The 19,882-nt window shown below is 38.5% G+C and overlaps 2 protein-coding genes across 2 annotated transcripts; one reads left to right on the plus strand and one right to left on the minus strand.

Annotated features, from left to right (window-relative positions):
- Positions 1-1,132: 1,132 nt before the first annotated feature.
- On the minus strand, positions 1,133-7,795 carry ak6 (adenylate kinase 6). Its single transcript, XM_083887344.1, has 6 exons — positions 7,690-7,795; positions 7,519-7,596; positions 6,629-6,721; positions 3,613-3,671; positions 3,343-3,488; positions 1,133-3,084 (listed from the first exon to the last, which is right to left on the minus strand). The coding sequence occupies exons 2-6, from the start codon at positions 7,553-7,555 to the stop codon at positions 2,895-2,897; spliced, it is 525 nt and encodes a 174-aa protein (XP_083743470.1). The 5' UTR covers positions 7,556-7,596; positions 7,690-7,795; the 3' UTR covers positions 1,133-2,894.
- On the plus strand, positions 7,782-18,425 carry rad17 (RAD17 checkpoint clamp loader component). Its single transcript, XM_083887343.1, has 17 exons — positions 7,782-8,010; positions 9,729-9,841; positions 9,954-10,175; positions 10,355-10,429; positions 11,854-11,992; positions 12,332-12,468; positions 12,681-12,733; positions 12,954-13,079; positions 13,201-13,270; positions 13,347-13,458; positions 13,535-13,732; positions 14,224-14,327; positions 14,408-14,554; positions 14,783-14,911; positions 16,489-16,609; positions 16,807-16,864; positions 17,443-18,425. The coding sequence occupies exons 2-17, from the start codon at positions 9,800-9,802 to the stop codon at positions 17,633-17,635; spliced, it is 1,926 nt and encodes a 641-aa protein (XP_083743469.1). The 5' UTR covers positions 7,782-8,010; positions 9,729-9,799; the 3' UTR covers positions 17,636-18,425.
- The last annotated feature ends 1,457 nt before the right edge of the window (positions 18,426-19,882 follow it).

Genomic DNA, 19,882 nt, shown 5'->3' on the forward strand with positions numbered 1-19,882 from the left:
CGTATTCGAGTACAGTGTAGAAGTGAACGGCGGCGGTCAGGGGGTCACAGTGGTAACACTATTATCACACTGTCATATACCCTCATCGCTTTCTCGTCCCTCTTTCATCCCCATTCCCTCTCAGTCCTCCTTGATTTGTCCTCTCTCTCAAAGTCCGTCCCCACAGCCGCCGCTGTTTTTCCTGCCAGTCACATCAACATGTTTACATCCTACGGCTGTAGGCAGGATTTCCACTTTCCAGGGTTCCCATGGGTCTTTGAAATGTTTTTGTTTTTGAAAATGGCTCTAAGTAGACCTGGGCCATTGAAAGTGTTTGTATTTTGTGCAAGCAATAAGTTAAATATTTCAGTATATGTCTATTGTTAATGACGCCACCTACCGTTTCATGCACTCTGCTTGGTTTGATGTACGTAGACTTGGTCTACGTCTACGTCTACAATGAGCGAGTAATGTTAAGAAAGAGATATCTTAATTCTTCTTGTTGAATTTGAGTGAATTGGTTCTGGAAAGTAATTGAAAAAACCTTGAATTTGATGTCAACCATGCTGTGGGAACCCTGGATGAAGAACTCCTGTTTTCAGACCTTCTTTACTACACCCGTGTGCAGATAGGTTACACGTTCGTCCGTCTGTATCAGGGAAATGTCACAGTTCATATGGACAAGTGTGATCTCAGGGGTGTGTGAATTTATGTGTGTGTCTGAGTACATGTGATTTTAACGCTGTTTATTGCAAGAACCCTCTTGAAATGCAATTAATATTTACATTTAGAGTAACCTTTAATATCAACGTCTCTGTTGGAACTCGAATGTCTTTGAATTCCGTGATTAATTACGAGAGCTTGCAGACACAGAAGTGTGGGCTAATAATAAATGACGTCATGGTATACTGTTTCTGATTAGTTTTCTAGTGTTTTATCCTTCACTGTCCTTGGTGTGGTGGAAATGGCAATATTGTTTATGTAGCAGTAACATGTGGAGAAATACAACAGGTCAAAACAGAAAATGGTGATAATTATTTAATAAGCTGATCTCACACGTCAACTTGTCATTAAAAAAAACAAAAAAAAAACCACTTGGATTAATCAGTTATCAAAATAGTTAAGACCGTGTGAGAGGCTTTTTTCTGGAGGTTACGAAAAAGTTATTTTTATTTTAAAGCAATTATAAACTTTCAATTATAAACATTCAATTTGTTACAAACTGGACCTTTAACTGCATCAGGATTGGATACAAATAAAAAATCCTAAAGCTGCGAGAACCAAATTGTTGTTTATTTTAAAGCGATGATATCCTAATTAGAGGTGTAAGATAACATGGATACACAAATAGCTGGCTTTTGGCCATTTGATTTCACTTCCCTCATTCCATTCCTCACTACAGACAGTGAAAACTGTACATTTATTATTTGTATTCCATATATTGGCACAGCATTTAAAATGTAAGGAATTATAACATACAGTGGTATGCAAAAGTTTGGGCACCCTTGTATCATGATTTTCCTTTATAAATCATTGGTTTTTTGAATAAGAAATTTCACTTCAATATATCATACAGGAGACAAACACAGTGATATTTGAGAAGTGAAATAAAGTTTATTTGATTTACAGAAAGTGAGTAAGAATTATTTAAACAAAATTAGACATGTGCATAAATTTAGGCACCCTTGTAATTTTATTGATTTCAATACCTTTAGCACTAATTATTGGAACTCAAAATTGGTTTGGTAACCTGTGACCTTTGACCTCCATACACAGGTGAATCCAATCATGAGAAAGGGTATTTAAGGAGGCCAATTGTAAATGTTTCTCCTCTTTGCATCTTCTCTGAAGAGTGGCAACATGGGTTTCAACTGTGAGGAACAATGTGAGGAATTGGAAGACCACAGGCACAGTTCTAGTTAAGGCCCGAAGTGGCAGACCAAGAAAAATCTCAGATAAGCAGAGGCGAAGGATGGTGAGAACAGTCACAGTCAACCAACAGACCAACTCCAAAGAACATCATCTGACTGCAGATGGTGTCACTGTGCATCGTTCAACTATTCAGCACACTTTACACAAGGAGATGCTGTATGGAAGAGTAATGCAGAAAAAGCCTTTTCTCTGCACCTGCCACAAACAGAGTCGTTTGAGGTATGCTAAAGCACATTTGGACAAGCCAGCTTCATTTTGGAATAAGGTGCTGTGGACTGATGAAACTAAAATAGAGTTATTTGGGCAAAACAAGGGGTGTTATGCATGGTGGAAAAAGAACACAGCATTCCAAGAAAAACACTTGCTACCTACAGTAAAATTTGGTGGCGGTTCATGCTGTGGGGCTGTGTGGCCAGTGCAGGGACTGGGAATCTTGTTAAAGTTGAGGGTCGCATGGATTCCACTCAATATCAGAAGTTTATGGAGAACAATGTCCAGGAATCAGTGACAAAGTTGAAGTTGTGCTGGATCTTTCAACAAGACAACGACCCTAAACACTGCTCAAAATTAAAACGGAAATTTCTTGTTCAAACAACCAATGATTCATAAAGGAAAATCATGAAAGTTTACAGACAGATTTACTCAAACGTTTGCATACCACTGTATAGATAAGAAAGGTAAATGACAGTGATAAACAACTACATGGACATGGAGAGAGTGCTTTTTTTCCCCCCCATCGGGTCATTTATTTATAAAAATATGACTTGAATGCAGCAGTAGGAACTTTAATTTGACACTTCTTGGCTGATGGATGTGACAGATAATCAGACTGTTAATGTTGATTTTGTTTAAAACATTCATGTTTTAAGAATAACTATTTGACAGAGTCCTTGCAAAATTGAGTCAGAAACGCTGAAGAGAACAACCAGAGTCCATGATGCTTAATTGTCCAAATAATAATAATAACGTGTTGACAGCAGCTGCTAGTTATGGTCCTTCATCCACTGCTCAGTCCACTGCACTATCTGCTCCAAGTTGCTCTCCAGCTCTTCAGGAGTGTTGCTGGGCAGCTGGTGGACAATCTCCTTGCTGTACGCCTCCATGGCCTCCTCATAAATGGTCTGGAAGATCTCGCACTGCACGTTGTCCTGCAGTTTCTTCCCGGTGTATCCTCTGTCAATCACACACGGGACAGAGTCTATGTCAGATCAGAGGAACTCACTTCTAACCGAGTGAATCAACCCTATAATCATTCATTCAGAGTCTTCAATAAAATATCATCTTATTGCAATTTTACAAACAAAATAAAAGATAAGTGGTGTTGCCTAGCAACAATGTTCTCACAACTCTGCCAGCACATTGTATTCGAAATGTGTCATACTCCTGCCTTGAAGGCATCATGATAATCATTTGAGATGAAGAGGAAGTCACCTGCTCTCTAGCCGCGTGTACAGCTGAGTATTATCTGTGCGCAAGACAAAGACGATGTGAAACCAGCGTTCAGGAAACAGGTCGCAGCCGTGGTAGTCGACAATCATTCCTCCTTCTTCCATCTTTTCATCCAGCTCATCCACCACCTGCAGGATCACACGAAAATAAATACATGTAGTTTTGTGGTAATTAGGTTGTAAGAATATATTGCATAGCCACCTGTATTTCTATACAGTTAAAATTATCACATCATGTGTTGTTTTCACTCACCCGGTCCTCATCTAAAATCGGGCACTGGTACTCGTCATCATAGCCATCATAAAGTTCTCCTGAGGAAAAAGGATCAGGATCTATTAAGTCTGAATGACGCATATCAGTTTTGACACTGAGCAGAACAGCAGAAAACGCAAAGCTGATACATTTATATTTGGATTTAGTTTGGTCACATTTAGTCTCTTGTTTCTTGTGATCCTTATTCTTCCTTTTCACCATCCTATGGTGAAAGTGATAAGACTAAATGTTGACTGGGCTATAGGGATAGACATACATTTTAATGGTAATAAAATTTGTAAAAAAGTATATATATATACCCCTTATGAATCCTATGACAATGAGGATGAATTTTTGAACAGACTAGCCTTTATTCATTCCTTTATTGAGGACCATGACTCAACTTGTGTTTATGTAAATGGGGATTTTAATGCTGATGTATCTGATATCAATTCTCTGTTTGCAAAACATCTGGTACATTTTTGTAATGATAATAATCTGGTTTGGTCTAGCAAAGTATTTTTACCTAATAATAGTTTTACCTATGTAAGTGAAGCATGGCACACAACGTCCTGGCTTGACCACTGTCTGTACAGCCGATGCTCATGCCTCACTAGAAAATGTGGAAATTTGCTATGGTCTGGCTACCTCTTACCACATACCAATAGCCATGGTGCTAAATGTTGAGACTGTGCCCCTCTTGGTGGACTCTGGGAATACTGTCAACTCTAAGAAATTAAATTGGGCTAAGTTGTCTAAGAAAAACATTGATAGTTATACTGACTTAACGGACAGCTTATTAAATCACGTTGTTTTGCCGAGAGATGCTATAACTTGTCTTAATATGAACTGCACTGATCCACAACATGCTGTTGACCTTTGTGACTTATATGATAACATCATCAAGGCTCTACATGCCTCTGCTGGGTCTCTCTGTGGGCATAAGAAGGTGTTTAACATCAAACCTGGGTGTAACGAGTATGTGGCTGAACATCATGCCACAGCAAGGGAAGCCTTTAAACTCTGGTCTAATGCAAGAAGGCCCAGACAGGGTGATGTGTTTGAGTATAAGAAACAAACTAATGCTAGATATAAATATGCTCTCCGTCATATTAAGACTAATGAGAACACTATCAGAGCTGACTTGCTTGCCAGGAAGCTACAAAATAATAACCATGTAGACTTTTGGAATGCAATTAAAGTGATGAATAATCATAAAACTTCTTCACCATATGACATTGAAGGTGTCTGTGGCTCAGATAACATTAGAAAGTTATGGCGCAAGCATTATTCCAAGCTCTTTAACTGTGTTAAGAGTAACGTGGCTGCTGTTAATATTGTGGATTTGGACTCTCATGTCACAGTAAGACCTGGTGAGGTATCAGATGCTATTAAGATGCTTGATAACAACAAAGCATGTGGTACAGATAGTATTGCTGCAGAACATCTCAAGCATGCCAGCTACAGGCTCTCTCCATCGTTAGCCCTGTGCTTCACTGGCCTCCTGGTGCATGGAGTTCTCGCTGCTTCCACCCTGTCTGTCTTACTGGTCCCTGTTCTTAAGGAGAAGGCTGGAAGGCTAAACAGCATGGACAATTACAGGCCTAATGCCCTTGCCAGTATACTGTCTAAGGCGCTGGAAAGGATCATTTTAAATAGGATAGAAATGTATGTATTAACTACTGACAATCAATTTGGGTTCAAGAGAAAACATAGAACTGACCTATGCATTTTTGCATTAAAAGAGATAGTTGCTAAGTACCAAAGTCAAAACTCGTCTGTGTTTCTTTGTTTTATTGACGCCTCTAAGGCATTTGATAGGATCAATCATGCCAAATTATTTGTTAAATTGCTTGAGAGAAATGTTCCTAAATATATTGTTAGAGTTCTCATATACTGGTATGCTCAGCAAACATTTCAGGTCAAGTGGGATGATGCTGTCTCTGCTCCTTTTCATGTTAGTAATGGGGTCCAGCAAAGAGGCATTTTATCTCCTTTTCTTTTTAATGTCTATATTGATGATTTGTCAAAACAATTGAATGAATGTAAAACAGGTTGTATTGTGGGAAACCAAGTTATCAACCATCTCATGTATGCTGATGACCTTGTTGTACTCTGTCCATACACTGCAGGATTACAACAAATGTTAAGAATATGTATGTACAATATGGCAGAGAATTTGACATTAACTATAACGCTAAATAAAGTAAGGCCATGGTAGTGAGATCTAGGGAGGACAGGAAATTGTCCTTTCCTACTTTTTATCTCTCTGATGGATCCTTAGAAATGACAAAGGAATTAAAATATCTCGGCCATGTCTTTTCTGATGATCTCAGAGATGACAGTGACATCCGTCGTCAGTGCTGTAAAATTTATGCACAGGCCAATATGCTGCTAAGAAAACTTTCTATGTGTTCTGTTGATGTCAAATGTGCTCTGTTCAGGGCCTATGTTACCCCCCTATACACAGCTCATCTCTGGTCTTCCTACAGAGTGAAACGTATGCAGAGGCTAAAGGTTGCTTATAATGACGCCATGAGGTTGTTGCTACGTGCTCCAAGGTGGCACAGTGCCAGCCAGTTATTTGTATTGTCTAACGTACCAACTTGTCCGGCATTGTTGCGTAAGCTGATGTTCAATTTCATGTGTCGTTTGGACTTCTGATAGTCTACTGATAACAGTATTATCAAGGCCTTAACCTGCCCCATGATGGGATATCGGCTCACATCCAGGCTTCGTAAGCACTGGCACAATAGTTTGCACCGTTTCTTTTAAACTAACAGTGACAAATTACTGTATTTTGGTTGGCTGTTTGTCTACTTGGTTTTGTCTTGTATGTTAAGTGTGTATGTGTATGAGAGTGGACCACTTTTTCGAGTCCATAATAAAGATTATTATTTACAGTCTTGCTGCAGCTGCAAAAAAACTGCACATTTGCCTGTGTGGGATGAATAAAGGAATATCTTTAATCCTGTATGCTCCAAACCAAACATGGGGACATTGTTGAAGTTGTTACCTTCCTGGGCCAGGTCTCCAATGTTAACATAGGTCAGCCCTGTCTGCTGGGCTAGCTCTTTCCCCAAAGTGGTTTTCCCTACACCAGGGGTTCCTGCAGGAGAAAAAGGGGTTAACCTCAATTTCAAATTAAAAGCTGGAACTCAGGGTTCCCACGGGTTTGCGGATTTGAAAAAATTAATTCAAGGCCCTAAATAGACATGGGTCATTGAAAGTGCTTGAATGTTGTGCCTAAATATCAACTTAACTTATTTCTTGCACAAAATTCCAACACTTTCAATGACCCATGTCCATTTAGTGCAATTAAAAAAAAAGTACTAAATTCAATACATGACAGATTATCACAGCAATACTGGATTTGCAGACTCCATGAAAGAGGAGTACAGTATTGTTTGCAGTTTCTGTTGATAGATCTCCCCCCAAATTCGACACACTGGACCTTTACCAACCTATATTATAACAAGAGGTAGATGACCTAAAGATAGGGATTGTTTTCATGTTTTTTTAATTACCATTATTGTTGAGAACATACAATAATAAAATGTGGAGCAGTTTTATAGCTACTATAGTCAAGTTGCAATTTAGTTGTGAAAACAATTCCTTGTTCAGAGCCTATCGCCCTGACACAGCAACTCTCATGTGGAGGATAAAGCGGTAAAAAATGGATGGATTATTCAGAGTCAGAACCTAGTATTTAAAAATTAAGCTTTAACAAAAAAAACAACAACAATAAAGTACAGCATTGTTAAATACCAGTACTGAATTCAAGGTTAATTGACAACATGGTTGTATAGTACAGTTCTAATCTATACACCCATTTCTACCATGACCTACTATCAAGAGACTACTAAAAACGGATTATCTCAGATTATTAAACCTATAATGAGTAACCTGTTAACAAAATGTTGGGTCGCTTCCTCATCTTCATTGCTTCTCACGAGCAGCCGACACGTGTCTGATGATGACCACCTGAAACATACATACAGCATTTGTGTTACGTCTGTCACAATATTATAAACACACTCTTTAATATACGAACTGAACCGTGAGGAGTAGACATACCTGTGCAGAAGGAAGCTGAAGCAGCGTGACACTTCAGCAACGTTATATTTGGCTGTCAGCTACGGAGAAAACAACGCTGCTCTCCCCGTAAACACAGTGCCGTAGTGACGACAGTTTACCGTCACTTTACGGCAAACTAACCGCCCGGTTTGCGGCAGTCGCTGTTTAAACCATGGTTTAAATAGTTAAAGTCATGGCCGCACCAGCTCCTCGCTAACGTTCTTACTCACTTTGACGCACACTTCACTCCTCTTTTTGGCCAAATAAACGTTTAAAGTGACGCACAAACCGAAGCAGAGACGCAACAAATGGTCGAACAAGGTGAGTTATTTACACACGGACTTTATATTAGCTTAAATACGACGTACGTCTCTGCGACATCCCGAAGTAACGAAGCAGGAGTTCAACAACAGCGTATTTACATTATTAAATACGTTTAAATTAACTACTATCAGATTGCTGTCTCTCGTATGTGTCTGACATGCATGTGTGTGGATATTTGAGTGCACATTAGCTAAGTTAGCCTCAAGATAACGCTGGTAAACCGCTAGCTGCTTGTCTTCATCATGGAACTTGTATATACTGTTCTCCTTCTGCTATTTTCCATCTTTAAGTTTAACTTTTACATTATGCTGTCACTTTTTTTGCTAATTCTTGTAAAACAATTGATTTAACTTCTTTTTTTAATTGATCCTGTCCATTAATCTAAGCTTATTTTTTGTTATTGTGTTTGACACACACACACACACACACACACACACACACACACACACACACACACACACACACACACACACACACACACACACACACACACACGTCATCCCTAGGTGACTCCACCACCTGGGATAGATTATTTTTAGATGTGATGAGAATGTGTGAAAGAGTCATGAAACATTGAGCATTTGCTTTAAATAACAAATATTATCTTTTCTGAGGGCAAACTTGTGGTTCCATCTTCCATGTGGCGTAATGCAATAACAGTTTTGGACAACAGCAGGCCTTAATAGTTTCTGATTCTTTCTTATGTGGATGGTGGCTGGGTGTATACTCAATAAAAACAGCTTTGGATCTAAAGGTATTTGAATGGTTTATATATCCTAGGTCTCAGTTTACCGTCTCACCTCTTCCCTGATTTTTTATTTTTATTTTAGAACACTGACAGTAAAACAGTAAAAGTGTACCCCTTTCCTCTTTGCATTTCAGTCAAACATGTGGTATGGCACTGTTTAATTTATTTAGCTTATCTGGAGTTGGATATATACACATTAACCAGTTATATTTTAATAGTTTAAGGCATGTGTTTACAGTTTGTGATTGTGCCTTTCCTTTTTTCTTTTTTCAGCTACTTAAATGAATATTGTTTTGGTTTACTTGCTCCAAAGGACAAACAATCATTAAAACTGAATCATTTTGGTCTGTTGACGAAAAAACAAATATTTGAGAGCATCATCATTTGATGCTCATTTTATGGACCAAAAGATGAGATGTCAGATTAATTACTGATTAAAATAATCATTAGCTGCAGCCCTACTTGGCAATAAAATTGATTTTTAATTTGGGGTAGTTAGACATTAAAAGAGGTATCACTCTCTCCAGGTAAAGGTATATGTATATAGTAAGTATAGAAAAATATGGAATATATTGAATTCAATATTGTGAATTCAATCAAAAATAGCAGAAGAGAATGGACAAAGATGACTTTAATTGTATTTTAGTTTGTTTATTTTTATATGCTCTATTTACTCATTTCAGTGCCCTACTTTTATTTGTAATGTCTTATTTTCTAAGTCCTTTATATTTTACTCACTTTTATCCAACCTCTGTTTCCTCATTGATGATGGTGTTTCCTGAGTTTTCTTCTCTTTGTCTATTTTAGTATCTTTATATGGTATTTATGATACTTATTGCACTGATTTGTATTTGTATGAAAAGTGCAATATAAATAAAATCCGTTCTAACTGTGACATAGATTGAATGAGAATCTTTATAATAAAATACTGAGAGAAGTGTTTCCTTTTGCCCTTCACATGTTTCAGCATCTGCTCCTGCAGCAGCTGACCTCACTGCTGAGTCACTCTTCAGTGACCTCCTGCCCACAGTGTGAAGGATGAACAAGCTCTCCATGGGAGATAAAGCTGCTTCAAGCAGAGTTAGTACTTTAAATGAATACAATCTGTTTTTTATTGTGTCCACACTGCCAGCCATTTTTTTTAGTGAGTGTGAGTATTAATGTCTCAAACTGGTTCCCTGCTTTACCATAGGTGAACCACTGGGTGGATCCATCTTTCAGCGATTTGACAGGCGAAAGCTTTTCTCTGCCTGGAAGGAGAAAGGGTTTGTGCTCTCAAGCTGAGTCCAAGAGGCCAAGGAAGCGGAAAGGAGTGGAGAGCAAGTCAGACCCTCACATATCCTCCCTGCTGAAAGACTTGGCCCACAGAGACCAGGATGAGCCCTGGGTGGACAGATACTCACCCTGTTCCCAGGTCAGCAATCATCACTGTTTCTTTTGATATGTATGTTTGCACAGCTATTCTGATACTAAATGACCATGAGCATGCATATCATTGTCTTTAGTGTTATAAAAAAATGTAGGTGTGAAACTTGTAGTTTGACAGTAATGGTGGTAATGGACAGTAGTAGTGTTTTGTGTGTGTTTGTGTAGTCTGAGCTGGCTGTCCACAAGAAGAAGATCGAGGAGGTGGAAAACTGGATGAGATTCCACACAAATGCATCAAAGGTATTTAAAGAAAACCTTTCATCTTATCAGTGATTTTGTTTTTTATTTTGAATTCTTTGAGTTTTTTCATTTTACCCCAGTTCAAAAAGTTTGTATTTAACAATATAAGGAAATTATTTGATCCAGTTATTCTCCTCCCCTCCTCCCCATTCACAAGTATACTTTCTAATTATTTAATAATAACTCACTTATTTAATAAAACATAACTCACTCAGGTACTCTAGAAAAAAAATATATATTTTTTTTTTCTAGAGTACCTGAGTGAGTCATGTTTTTTTTATCAGTCTTTTACTGTTGTGCTACTAGTTCAGACTGAATCAGGATGGATAACCCAGAACCCTGGATTTCCACTGGACGCGTTACAGGGTTCTGCTTCGATCTCTGCCCAGCGTCAATCCGCACCGGGCGCGTTACAGCAGTGGCGCGGTGCCTTGGGAGCCATCGGTATTCACGGAAGATCACGCGATAATCTCGAAAGGACGCGAGTTCCCGAGATCCCGCGATAGACTGTGTGTATAAAGGAAACAACAACACAGCTTCTTTCATTCCCCGACGTGGAAGAACTGTTGATCTGGTGTCACAAATGATTTTATGTTTCTCCACTTCAACAATCAGTCTCTCGTCGTACATTATGACGCTCTGATTAATTGACTGTTGACCTGGTAGCACCGGTCACAACGTAATGTTGATGTGAAGTTGTGACAGGCTATATGACCTGCGTATTGTGTTTTATTTTGAAAGTGGCGCGGAAATATTTACTTTGAGTCTGTGTCGCACTTCCTGTCTGGTGCGATCTGCTCTGTTGAAATTTACACTGTTCAGCAACAGCAAAAATAGAACTGCTACCTATCGAAAGCGCTTTGGCGCGGCGAGCCGCTTCTGGGACGCTGCTGAGACATTCCGCAGCGTGTCTGGTGGAAATGCTCTCATTGATTAGAATGGAAGCTATTTGCAATGGCAACTGCGCCGCTAACGTGCCGCGGCTCTAACGTGTCCAGTGGAAATCCAGGGTAACCCTGAGGAGCCGAGGTGCAGATACAGACAGGAATTTGTTTAGGGAAGCACTTCAGTATTGGACAATCACATTGCATAGCTTAAATAGTGATCATGATTAAAAAATTGTGAAGCCCCACTGAACGTACTGGTTTATTTTTAGCAGTAGAATCCACTTCCTGCACACTGCTGCTGTATGATCTGTTTGCTTTACTCACGCTGTGTGCTCCTTCTGCCTCACCTGCTCAGTCATGATGCACTAGATGCACTTTTGTTAGAAATGCCAAGGATGCCCTGATACCAAGAAACACAGAATCACATGGAGCTAATTGGCTTAATCAAGATTGTGAGAATGTATGTATGAGTATGAAACTATCAATATGTTGTGTGTGCGTGTGGTTCAGGGTCAGTTTGTCTTTTGTTACCTACAGGGTGGTATCCTCCTGCTAACAGGACCATCAGGCTGTGGAAAGACTGCTACAGTCCAGGTTTTGTCTCAGGAGCTGGGTTTAAGGATTCAGGAATGGGTCAACCCCAACGTAGAGCCATACAACAGTAGCAGTCAGCAAGGTAAGCCTGGTTGACACTTCACAAATTTCAGCCTGATAATCTGGTTGCCAACGAGCTTTGGAAATTATAGTTAATAGTGACCAAATCGACACATAGTTGGCAGCTTTTGCGAGCTTGTAGACCCCAGCTTTAAAGTCCTTACATTTTATAAAAATACAATGTAAACATATAAAGATTAAAATAATTGATAATAAGAAGTTGAAGCTGAAAAGTGATTGACCTAATATTTGTGTTTTAGAATAGTGGATGTTTTCGTTTTCCTCCACAACATCTCAAAATAAACCACCATGGTTGGATTATGTCAATAGTTATCATTCACCTTCCCAATTGTTTTGTCAGAATGGAGGATGAACGGCACGTCCTACAGCTCCCAGCAGGCTCAGTTCCAAGACTTCCTCCTCAGAGCCAACAAATACAGCTGTCTGAGGATGGCAGGCGACGATGGAGCAACAGACAGGAAGCTCATCCTGGTGGAGGTTTGCACTACGTCTTCACCATTCCCGTTTTCTTCCCTTTTCTTCATTTCTGTAGCACAATAACTCTGTTTTGTTCCTACTTGAGTAAGATTTGTCTGATATACTGTATATATATATATATATATATATATATATATATATATATATATATATATATATATATATATATATGTGTTGTCTTTTTAATTAATGTTTGGTCTTTGCTTTCTCAGGAATTGCCAAACCAGTTCTACAAGCATCCCAGCACCCTGCACGATAACCTGAGGTGAGAGCAGCAGAGAAAACCAGGAGCAGTTACTGTAAATATGTCAACACACAGATGTGTCTAAATTATTGTGAGCTGTAGGATCACTCTGAGTTACAGCATTCAACTTTCATGGTCTCCACTTTTGTGTAGAGTAGTTATGTTTGGGTCTGAGGTCATTTACACACAGTTTAGTATTGTATACACAGTGTGTTGCAATTGTGTGCCATGTGTCTTCCAGACGCTTTGTGAAGACCGGTCGATGTCCCTTGGTGTTCATCGTGTCGGACAGTCTGAGCGGAGACAGCAGCTCACGCTTGCTTTTTCCAAGAGACGTCCAGGAGGAGCTGGACATCGGCTGCATCAGGTTCCCCACATGACACACACTGCTGCCTCATTCACATTTCAATTAAGCACAACTACAACTTCAAACACCTCAGCGACCATATTTATCATCAGAACTTTTTCAAAACTTCTCTTCTTCTTAGTTTTAATCCAGTGGCTCCAACCACAATGATGAAGGTCCTCACCCGCATTTCAACCCTGGAGGCAGGAAAGGTAACGGAGGAAATATTTTTCAATTGGATTGCACATTTTTGCACGGGATTAAATTACACTATATTTTTCCCCACAGAGCTGTGGCAGGATGTGTGTCCCAGACAAAAATATGTTGGAGATGCTGTGTTCAGGAAGCTCAGGAGATATTCGTAGTGCCGTCAACAGCCTGCAGTTTTCCTCCCTTCCAGGTCATTTCACACACAATTAACTTTTGGTTTCAATCTCATGGGTCTCACCCACTGAACTCAATGGTAACTTTTTCAGACACGTCATTGGAAAAGGAGCTGTGGAGGATGAAGAAGGACAGACCTGTGGCTTCAGTGAGCAAAACAGTTTCCAGAACGGCCCAGAGGAAGAGGAAATCCAAACGGACAAAGGAGCAGGAAGAGGATCAGGCTATAGGAGGGAAAGATGCCTCTCTCTTCCTGTTCAGAGCACTGGGAAAGATTCTCCACTGCAAACGTGAGTCTTTTTCCCCCCAGTGTCCAAATCAACTCTCAAATCAAGTCTTATATAGGCTGCACAAGGCTCCGTGACCCACATGACACAGAGGATGATGTGTCCAGGGTGTACCTCGCCTTTCACCCTGTGTCAGCTGGGATTGAACTCCTTGCAACCCTCATGAGAAGGATAAAGCAGTAGACGATGAATGAATGAATGCATGCTTATCTTTTATGGTCCTGATTTTGCATTTAGAAATCACAGAAAGACTGATATAGCAATGGATTATAAGTTGAATGTGTTTTTTTCACCAGACCAAGACCACTTTTACTTTTACTGAATTGTCTAAGAGATCAATTTTATTCAGAATCACACATACATTCTCAGACATTTGGATCACAAAGACCGCGAGAAGCAGAGTTTCCAATTTTTGCTCAGGTAGAGCAGGGGGTTCAAACTCCAGCAGTTGTTAGTGACACGGATGTTCTTTCTTTCTTCTTTATAATCAACAGGAGGGAACCATGAAGGTGTTGAAGCAGCTGAAGGTGCTCATGCTCCTCCTCTATCATCTCACCTGTCTCATCATCACAGAGAAACATTATTAGTTGACCCTGAGGTGAACATTTCTTTAAAATTTAAATTTTTAAAAAGCCTGTCTCAATGTTCAATATCAATCTCAATTTTCTTTTTCTTTAGCTGGTTGTTGAACGTTCACACATGTCTGGAGAGTTCTTCAATCTGTACCTCCACCAGAACTACTTGGACTTCTTCTCTCAGGTGGAGGATGTGTCACGAGCCAGCGAGTATCTGTCTGATGCCGACCTACTCACTTCTGATTGGACGGTCAGTTGCTTTCTTTACATTTTACGCAAATAACAATGCTAAGGTGTAGTGTTTATCTAATTTTCATACTATATTTGTGGAGAGTTAGGGGGTTAGCCCCTAATCTAACCAAAATGATTAACAATAGTTCTTTAATATTGATGCTGCTTGTGTTAACTATACATTAAGTTGTAGTCTAAGTGGACAACAATCATTCAGTGTCTTTATAAAGGCCTGTGCTGTTTTCAGAGTCGCAGCACCATGCAGGATTATGGATCTTCAGTGGCCACTAGAGGGCTCCTCCACTCCAACTCTCAGCAAGTTTCTGTTGGATTCAGACCTCTGCACAAACCTAACTGGCTGCTAATCAGCAAGAGGGTAACGTACACTTATTAATTGACTGAACAAGGAATTAATGAACTATTAATTTTAAGTACAAAGCCATATACTTGGACAACATGGATGCAAACACAGAGTAAGCGCTTTATGATGGACAATGCAATGTAGATGTTGTTTATAATGTCCTTCTTTGACATCTATTATGATGATCGCACTCTTTGCCATACACACTGAGATCAATATTCTTTTTCTGATAAGCAATATTTATATGCAATGGTAGCCTTCACAGAAATCATGTTATGCTAAATACATGGTGAAAGTATGGCATAGACTGTTGATCAAAAACAGCTGGTCAAATTTGCAACTACTTCCATACAAATGGAAGTAGTTGCAAATTTGACCAGCTGTTTTTGATCCTGATATCCTATGAGATGATACCAGCTGTCAATCATACTGGGTTCCACTCATATGTGCCATATTTATATCCGCGAGAAACGCGTGCGGATATTATGGAATTGGTCTCACGCGTCCGCAGATTTTAGCCGTTAACGCCATAACTGGAAAGGCGTTTGAGATTAAATTTTCTTATTTTTTTTATGGGTCACAACCCCCTGTTGATGATCCCTATTGATTTTGAGCTGTCTACCATTATTATTAATTAATTAATTAATTAATTAATTAATTAATTAATTAATAATTATATAAAAAACATATTTTCGCCTGTATCTTCCAAAGTATTGCAGGTATTGGCTTCAAATTTTGCATAGGCATCACATACCACCTGAGAAGTATCCCTATATTTGTAGCTTTATTATTAATTAGCTAATTAATTAATTATGCTAAAAACATGTTTTCGGCTTTATCTTCCAGAATGATGGAGATATTGCCTTCAAATTTTGTACAATGATTCATGTAACAACTATCTACAAGTACAATCATTATTACTTTGGCTATGATTGGTAATAGTTACATAATAAGTTAACTGGTTAACTTATTAGTGAACACAGAAAAAATAGTTAAGGCATTTTTTCTTTATTATTGAGCTCATTTGGACACATTGAGGATATCATGGGTTTATTTAGCACTTATTCATAATATTTATTACATTATAATATACATGTATTAATTATCATCTAAAAAATAGTTAAGCCTCCATTTCTTTATATTAAACATAGTGTATGCTTTTTCATGAAATTTGGACACTTTGAAGATATGGCAGGTGTGGTTAGCATTTTAATATTCATAATATTTAACAAGGTATAATAGGTTAACTAGTTTTATTAAAAACTAGAGAGAAATGTATGAGTTCAGGTATTCTGTGTCTGTTTATATGGATACTTTGAACATGTATAAAGTGTAGTCAGCATTATATCATAATATTTAACAGTTATTTTGTTGAATTTTTTAATAATTAATTAAAACAGTTAGTGGCAGGTGCGAGTGCGTATACCTTGGGTATATTGGAAAGTTGAGGATTGGACAAGTTCGCGGATATACCCCTTGCTGTCGGCCCCCGACAGCGTAGGCTAGTTTTTCATTTAAATTCTATTATTGTGTCACTTTACATGCAGGTACAGTAGATGAGTATATAGAGATTGTTTTTTTTGTTGTGTCAGCACCGGGAGAACTGCCTGGCTGCTCAGTCCCTGTTCAGGAACTTCTGTCTGACACCAGTCAGCCTGCAGTTGGAGCTGCTGCCATACTTGGCCAAACTCACCAATCCTTTGAGGAATCAAGGTAACACACACACACAAACCTCACTATGACATAACTATGAAGTCAGACAACCTGTTACACAAAAGTAGAATTAAGAAATCTTAATCTATGCTACCGAGTTCCCAGGAGATGAAGCAGGAGAACTAATGACAGAGTTCACCTATGTGTGGATAAACTTGTGTTCATGTGAGTTTTCTGTGCTATTATGTTTCTCTCAGCTCAGATTGCGTTCATCCAGGATGTGGGTTACATGTCACTGAGCAGCTTCAGAAGCAGGTATGGCTCCCCGTTTTTAATTTTCCCATAATGCAGTTGGATACAGAGCACCTATCATTGTGATAGATGGTCTGTCGAGTTTCTTTGCTCCATGTAACAAAGGAACCATTCAAACTGAATCACTTTAGTTTGTGGATAAAACATGACATTTGAGAACATCATCATTTTGAGGTTTGGAAAAACAATTAACATTTTAATCAACTTTTTAATATTGGGACTCACTTTTCAAATATGTATCTTTATATATAACACATAACACCCACATTTCTCAATTTAGGGCAAATTTGAGCAAAATAAACATTTCTTTTTGACTATATTCACTACCAGCTGCAACCATTGTGATCATATGAGTCACCCATTGTCAAGAGATTTATGTTTGATAAAAGAACCACAACTTAATTTTCTGCATTTATGATTTAGTTAGTCTTAAATTAAAGTCTTGAAAAAGCATGTGTGTCCAACCCAGTCTCTGTGAATGACTGCTGTTCATAACTGAGTTTCAACCATGTCCTTTTCTGTGGCAGTGGAGTCAATTTAATTAGACTGTCCATATTACATTGGATTATCTGTGTGTTCAGATTAAAGTTGGAAGCTCTGACGGACAAAGAACCAGGACAGATGGAGACAGACGGTGAGGAAGAAGAGCAGACGCAGAAAGAGGAAGGACAGGGTGGAGCTGAGGACGGTCTGCCAGCTAGTCAGCCTCAACCCACCACAAATCAAGCTCTTCTGGAAGAGGAGCTGATCATTGAGGAATATGACAGTGACTAAACACACACAGTTCTGCCAAGTGTGCCACACTTTCACCTTGTCTGTCTAGTTCTCAAAAAATTTGAAGAAGCTAGGAGGTAATAAAAAATAAGTTCCAAGACAAAGTTTGACATGAGAAAAATAACATTGTTACTTTTGTTGCCAAAAAGTTGTCCCTCCAAATTGGCTGTGATGATTAATATTATCTTTAAAGCCTGAAGTGAATGTGATTGTGTTGCTCGAGGCTTGTGATACATAAACACATGGAGATTAATTGTTATAATCTTCCAACGTGGCCCTTAAATGTTCAGTTCTAGCAGCAAAAACTCTCTCAGTATTTATTAGTTTTCTGTTTATGTTCAGCACTTGTTTTTTTGTTTATATTTTGTATCTCTTTGTTTTGTTGATTGCGTGATGAGCCCGTTGTAACTGCCTCGATCCATTTCACTTTTTTCAAGGGGTAAGGAGGAAACATTACAGAGATGATTCAGGTCTTCTGAGGTGTGGTTGTATTGAGTACTGACTGTGTGCGCTCGCCTGCTGACCCTCCGCTTCTTCAGCCGGCATGGCAAAGACATGCGTCTGGCGTCTATCTATGTTATCTTAAGAATATGTTAAGTGAGGTTTGTTTCACTTGAACTGCTTACTTCCTGCTAAAATAACTAACTTTCTCCATGGATTTTAGTGGTGTATTAATTAATTTTGCTGTGGCGAAATACAGTCTAATATTGAGTTAAAGCAGCAAACGTAGTAGTAAACATCTAGACTTTTAAAGTATTTTTGATAAACGACTTATAATCAGTTTGTCATTTGTCTCCATGGGCAGCTATGTTTGAAGTGAGTGGAAGTGTCTCAGACTGGTTCCTGGAACTTCCAGCAGGGGGCATACACGGCAAAGTCAGACAGTGTCAGTCCTCATACAATCTCACGTTAAAAAAAACAACCCTCTTTTGTCACGTTTAGACTTACTGAGGGATAAATTGTCCAAATCTCCACAGGCATATGAATAAAAATGGTTTATGTGAAGCTGATCGCTGTCTTCTTTACCTGAACATTATCTTCCACTCACACACACCCTGTCATCCAATATTTACACATGAAACTCCTTTAAATATTCCCTGTGGTGGTGACTAATTGGCTGCGGGTGGAAGTCCCAAAAGTACTTTCAACTTAAACCTGCAGCTGGTATAATTGTTTCATTCACAGGTTGTTAAAATATAAGAATTAGCAGCTTTGATGTCATCTGATGAGCCCTGACACTTCTCTACTGATGTTGAACGTGTATTTTTTTTTTGCAGCATAGGCAGTTGTTGCTGATGCTGGACTTTGTTTATCTAATGGTGGGACTGTAGATTCAAACAAACAAGAACTCCACTCATGACTTCCTTTCCTGTCTGACCTTCGATGCCAAACCCTCCTGAATGTGACACTAGACAAAAATATATGTAACATAAGCCAAAGTTTAAGTTCTAACTCTGTTTTTATTATTACCCTCGCCTTTATTTTAGTTTAATTTAATTAAATATATATATATATATTTTTTTTTTCACTTATTTTGAAGAAAATGACCGGAAATTGCTTGTGGTGATGTACTGAGTTGAGCTTGACTGTGCAGAAGTTGTTCAGCAGGTACAGGAAGACGATGACGCAGAGAACAGAAATATTAGCGACGTTATTCCAACAGAACAGAGACATATGATGACTACTGATTCAATTCTTTTCATTCATTGAACCTTCTTCGACTCGGCAGAGACTTTAAATTGAATTTAATAAACACGAGGAATTCAAAGTGTGTTGCTTCAGTCCAGCTCCAGTCACAGGTAAGAAGAAAACTCTCGGATAATTCCTCTTAAAATGTCGACAGTTCAGGTTTTTGCATTTCCAACAATATGTGTTAACTTAGAAATGTATTAAATAGTTAAACGTAAATATTAAATGTTACACCTAAATGCTAAATCTAAATGGTAAAATAAATATAAATGTTAAATATAAATGTTAAATCTAAATGGTAAAATAAATATAAATGTTAAATATAAATCTAAATTTATAAAAACTAAATATTTAGCTAATATGCAAATTCACACCGCCTGTAATCCGAAGTACTAAATTAAATAAGGAGGTCAGGATGTGTTTATAGAATCAAATAATGCATTAAATACACCATAGCGGGGAATAAATACTTGAACATACATTACACATACTTACAAACGGCACCTCATAGGAATAAGCATAATATAATGTAAGGGGTAGATACTTCTATTCATACTC

The sequence above is a fragment of the Microchirus variegatus genome, assembly GCF_963457635.1.
Source record: "Microchirus variegatus genome assembly, chromosome: 3".
NCBI classification, from domain to species: Eukaryota; Metazoa; Chordata; class Actinopteri; order Pleuronectiformes; family Soleidae; genus Microchirus; species Microchirus variegatus.

What these genes read in the sequence shown, in the direction of transcription:
- ak6 (XM_083887344.1), bottom strand. Translation starts at nt 7,555, where the DNA reads ATGAAGATGAGGAAGCGACCCAACATTTTGTTAACAG. An exon ending in TGGAGACCTGGCCCAGGAAG is followed by an intron (nt 3,672 to 6,628) that starts GTAACAACTTCA and finishes CTTTTTCCTCAG; the next exon opens with GAGAACTTTATGATGGCTAT. An exon ending in CGATTTTAGATGAGGACCGG is followed by an intron (nt 3,489 to 3,612) that starts GTGAGTGAAAAC and finishes GTGATCCTGCAG; the next exon opens with GTGGTGGATGAGCTGGATGA.
- rad17 (XM_083887343.1), top strand. Translation starts at nt 9,800, where the DNA reads ATGAACAAGCTCTCCATGGGAGATAAAGCTGCTTCAAGCAGA. An exon ending in ATAAAGCTGCTTCAAGCAGA is followed by an intron (nt 9,842 to 9,953) that starts GTTAGTACTTTA and finishes GCTTTACCATAG; the next exon opens with GTGAACCACTGGGTGGATCC. An exon ending in CAATCCTTTGAGGAATCAAG is followed by an intron (nt 16,610 to 16,806) that starts GTAACACACACA and finishes TGTTTCTCTCAG; the next exon opens with CTCAGATTGCGTTCATCCAG.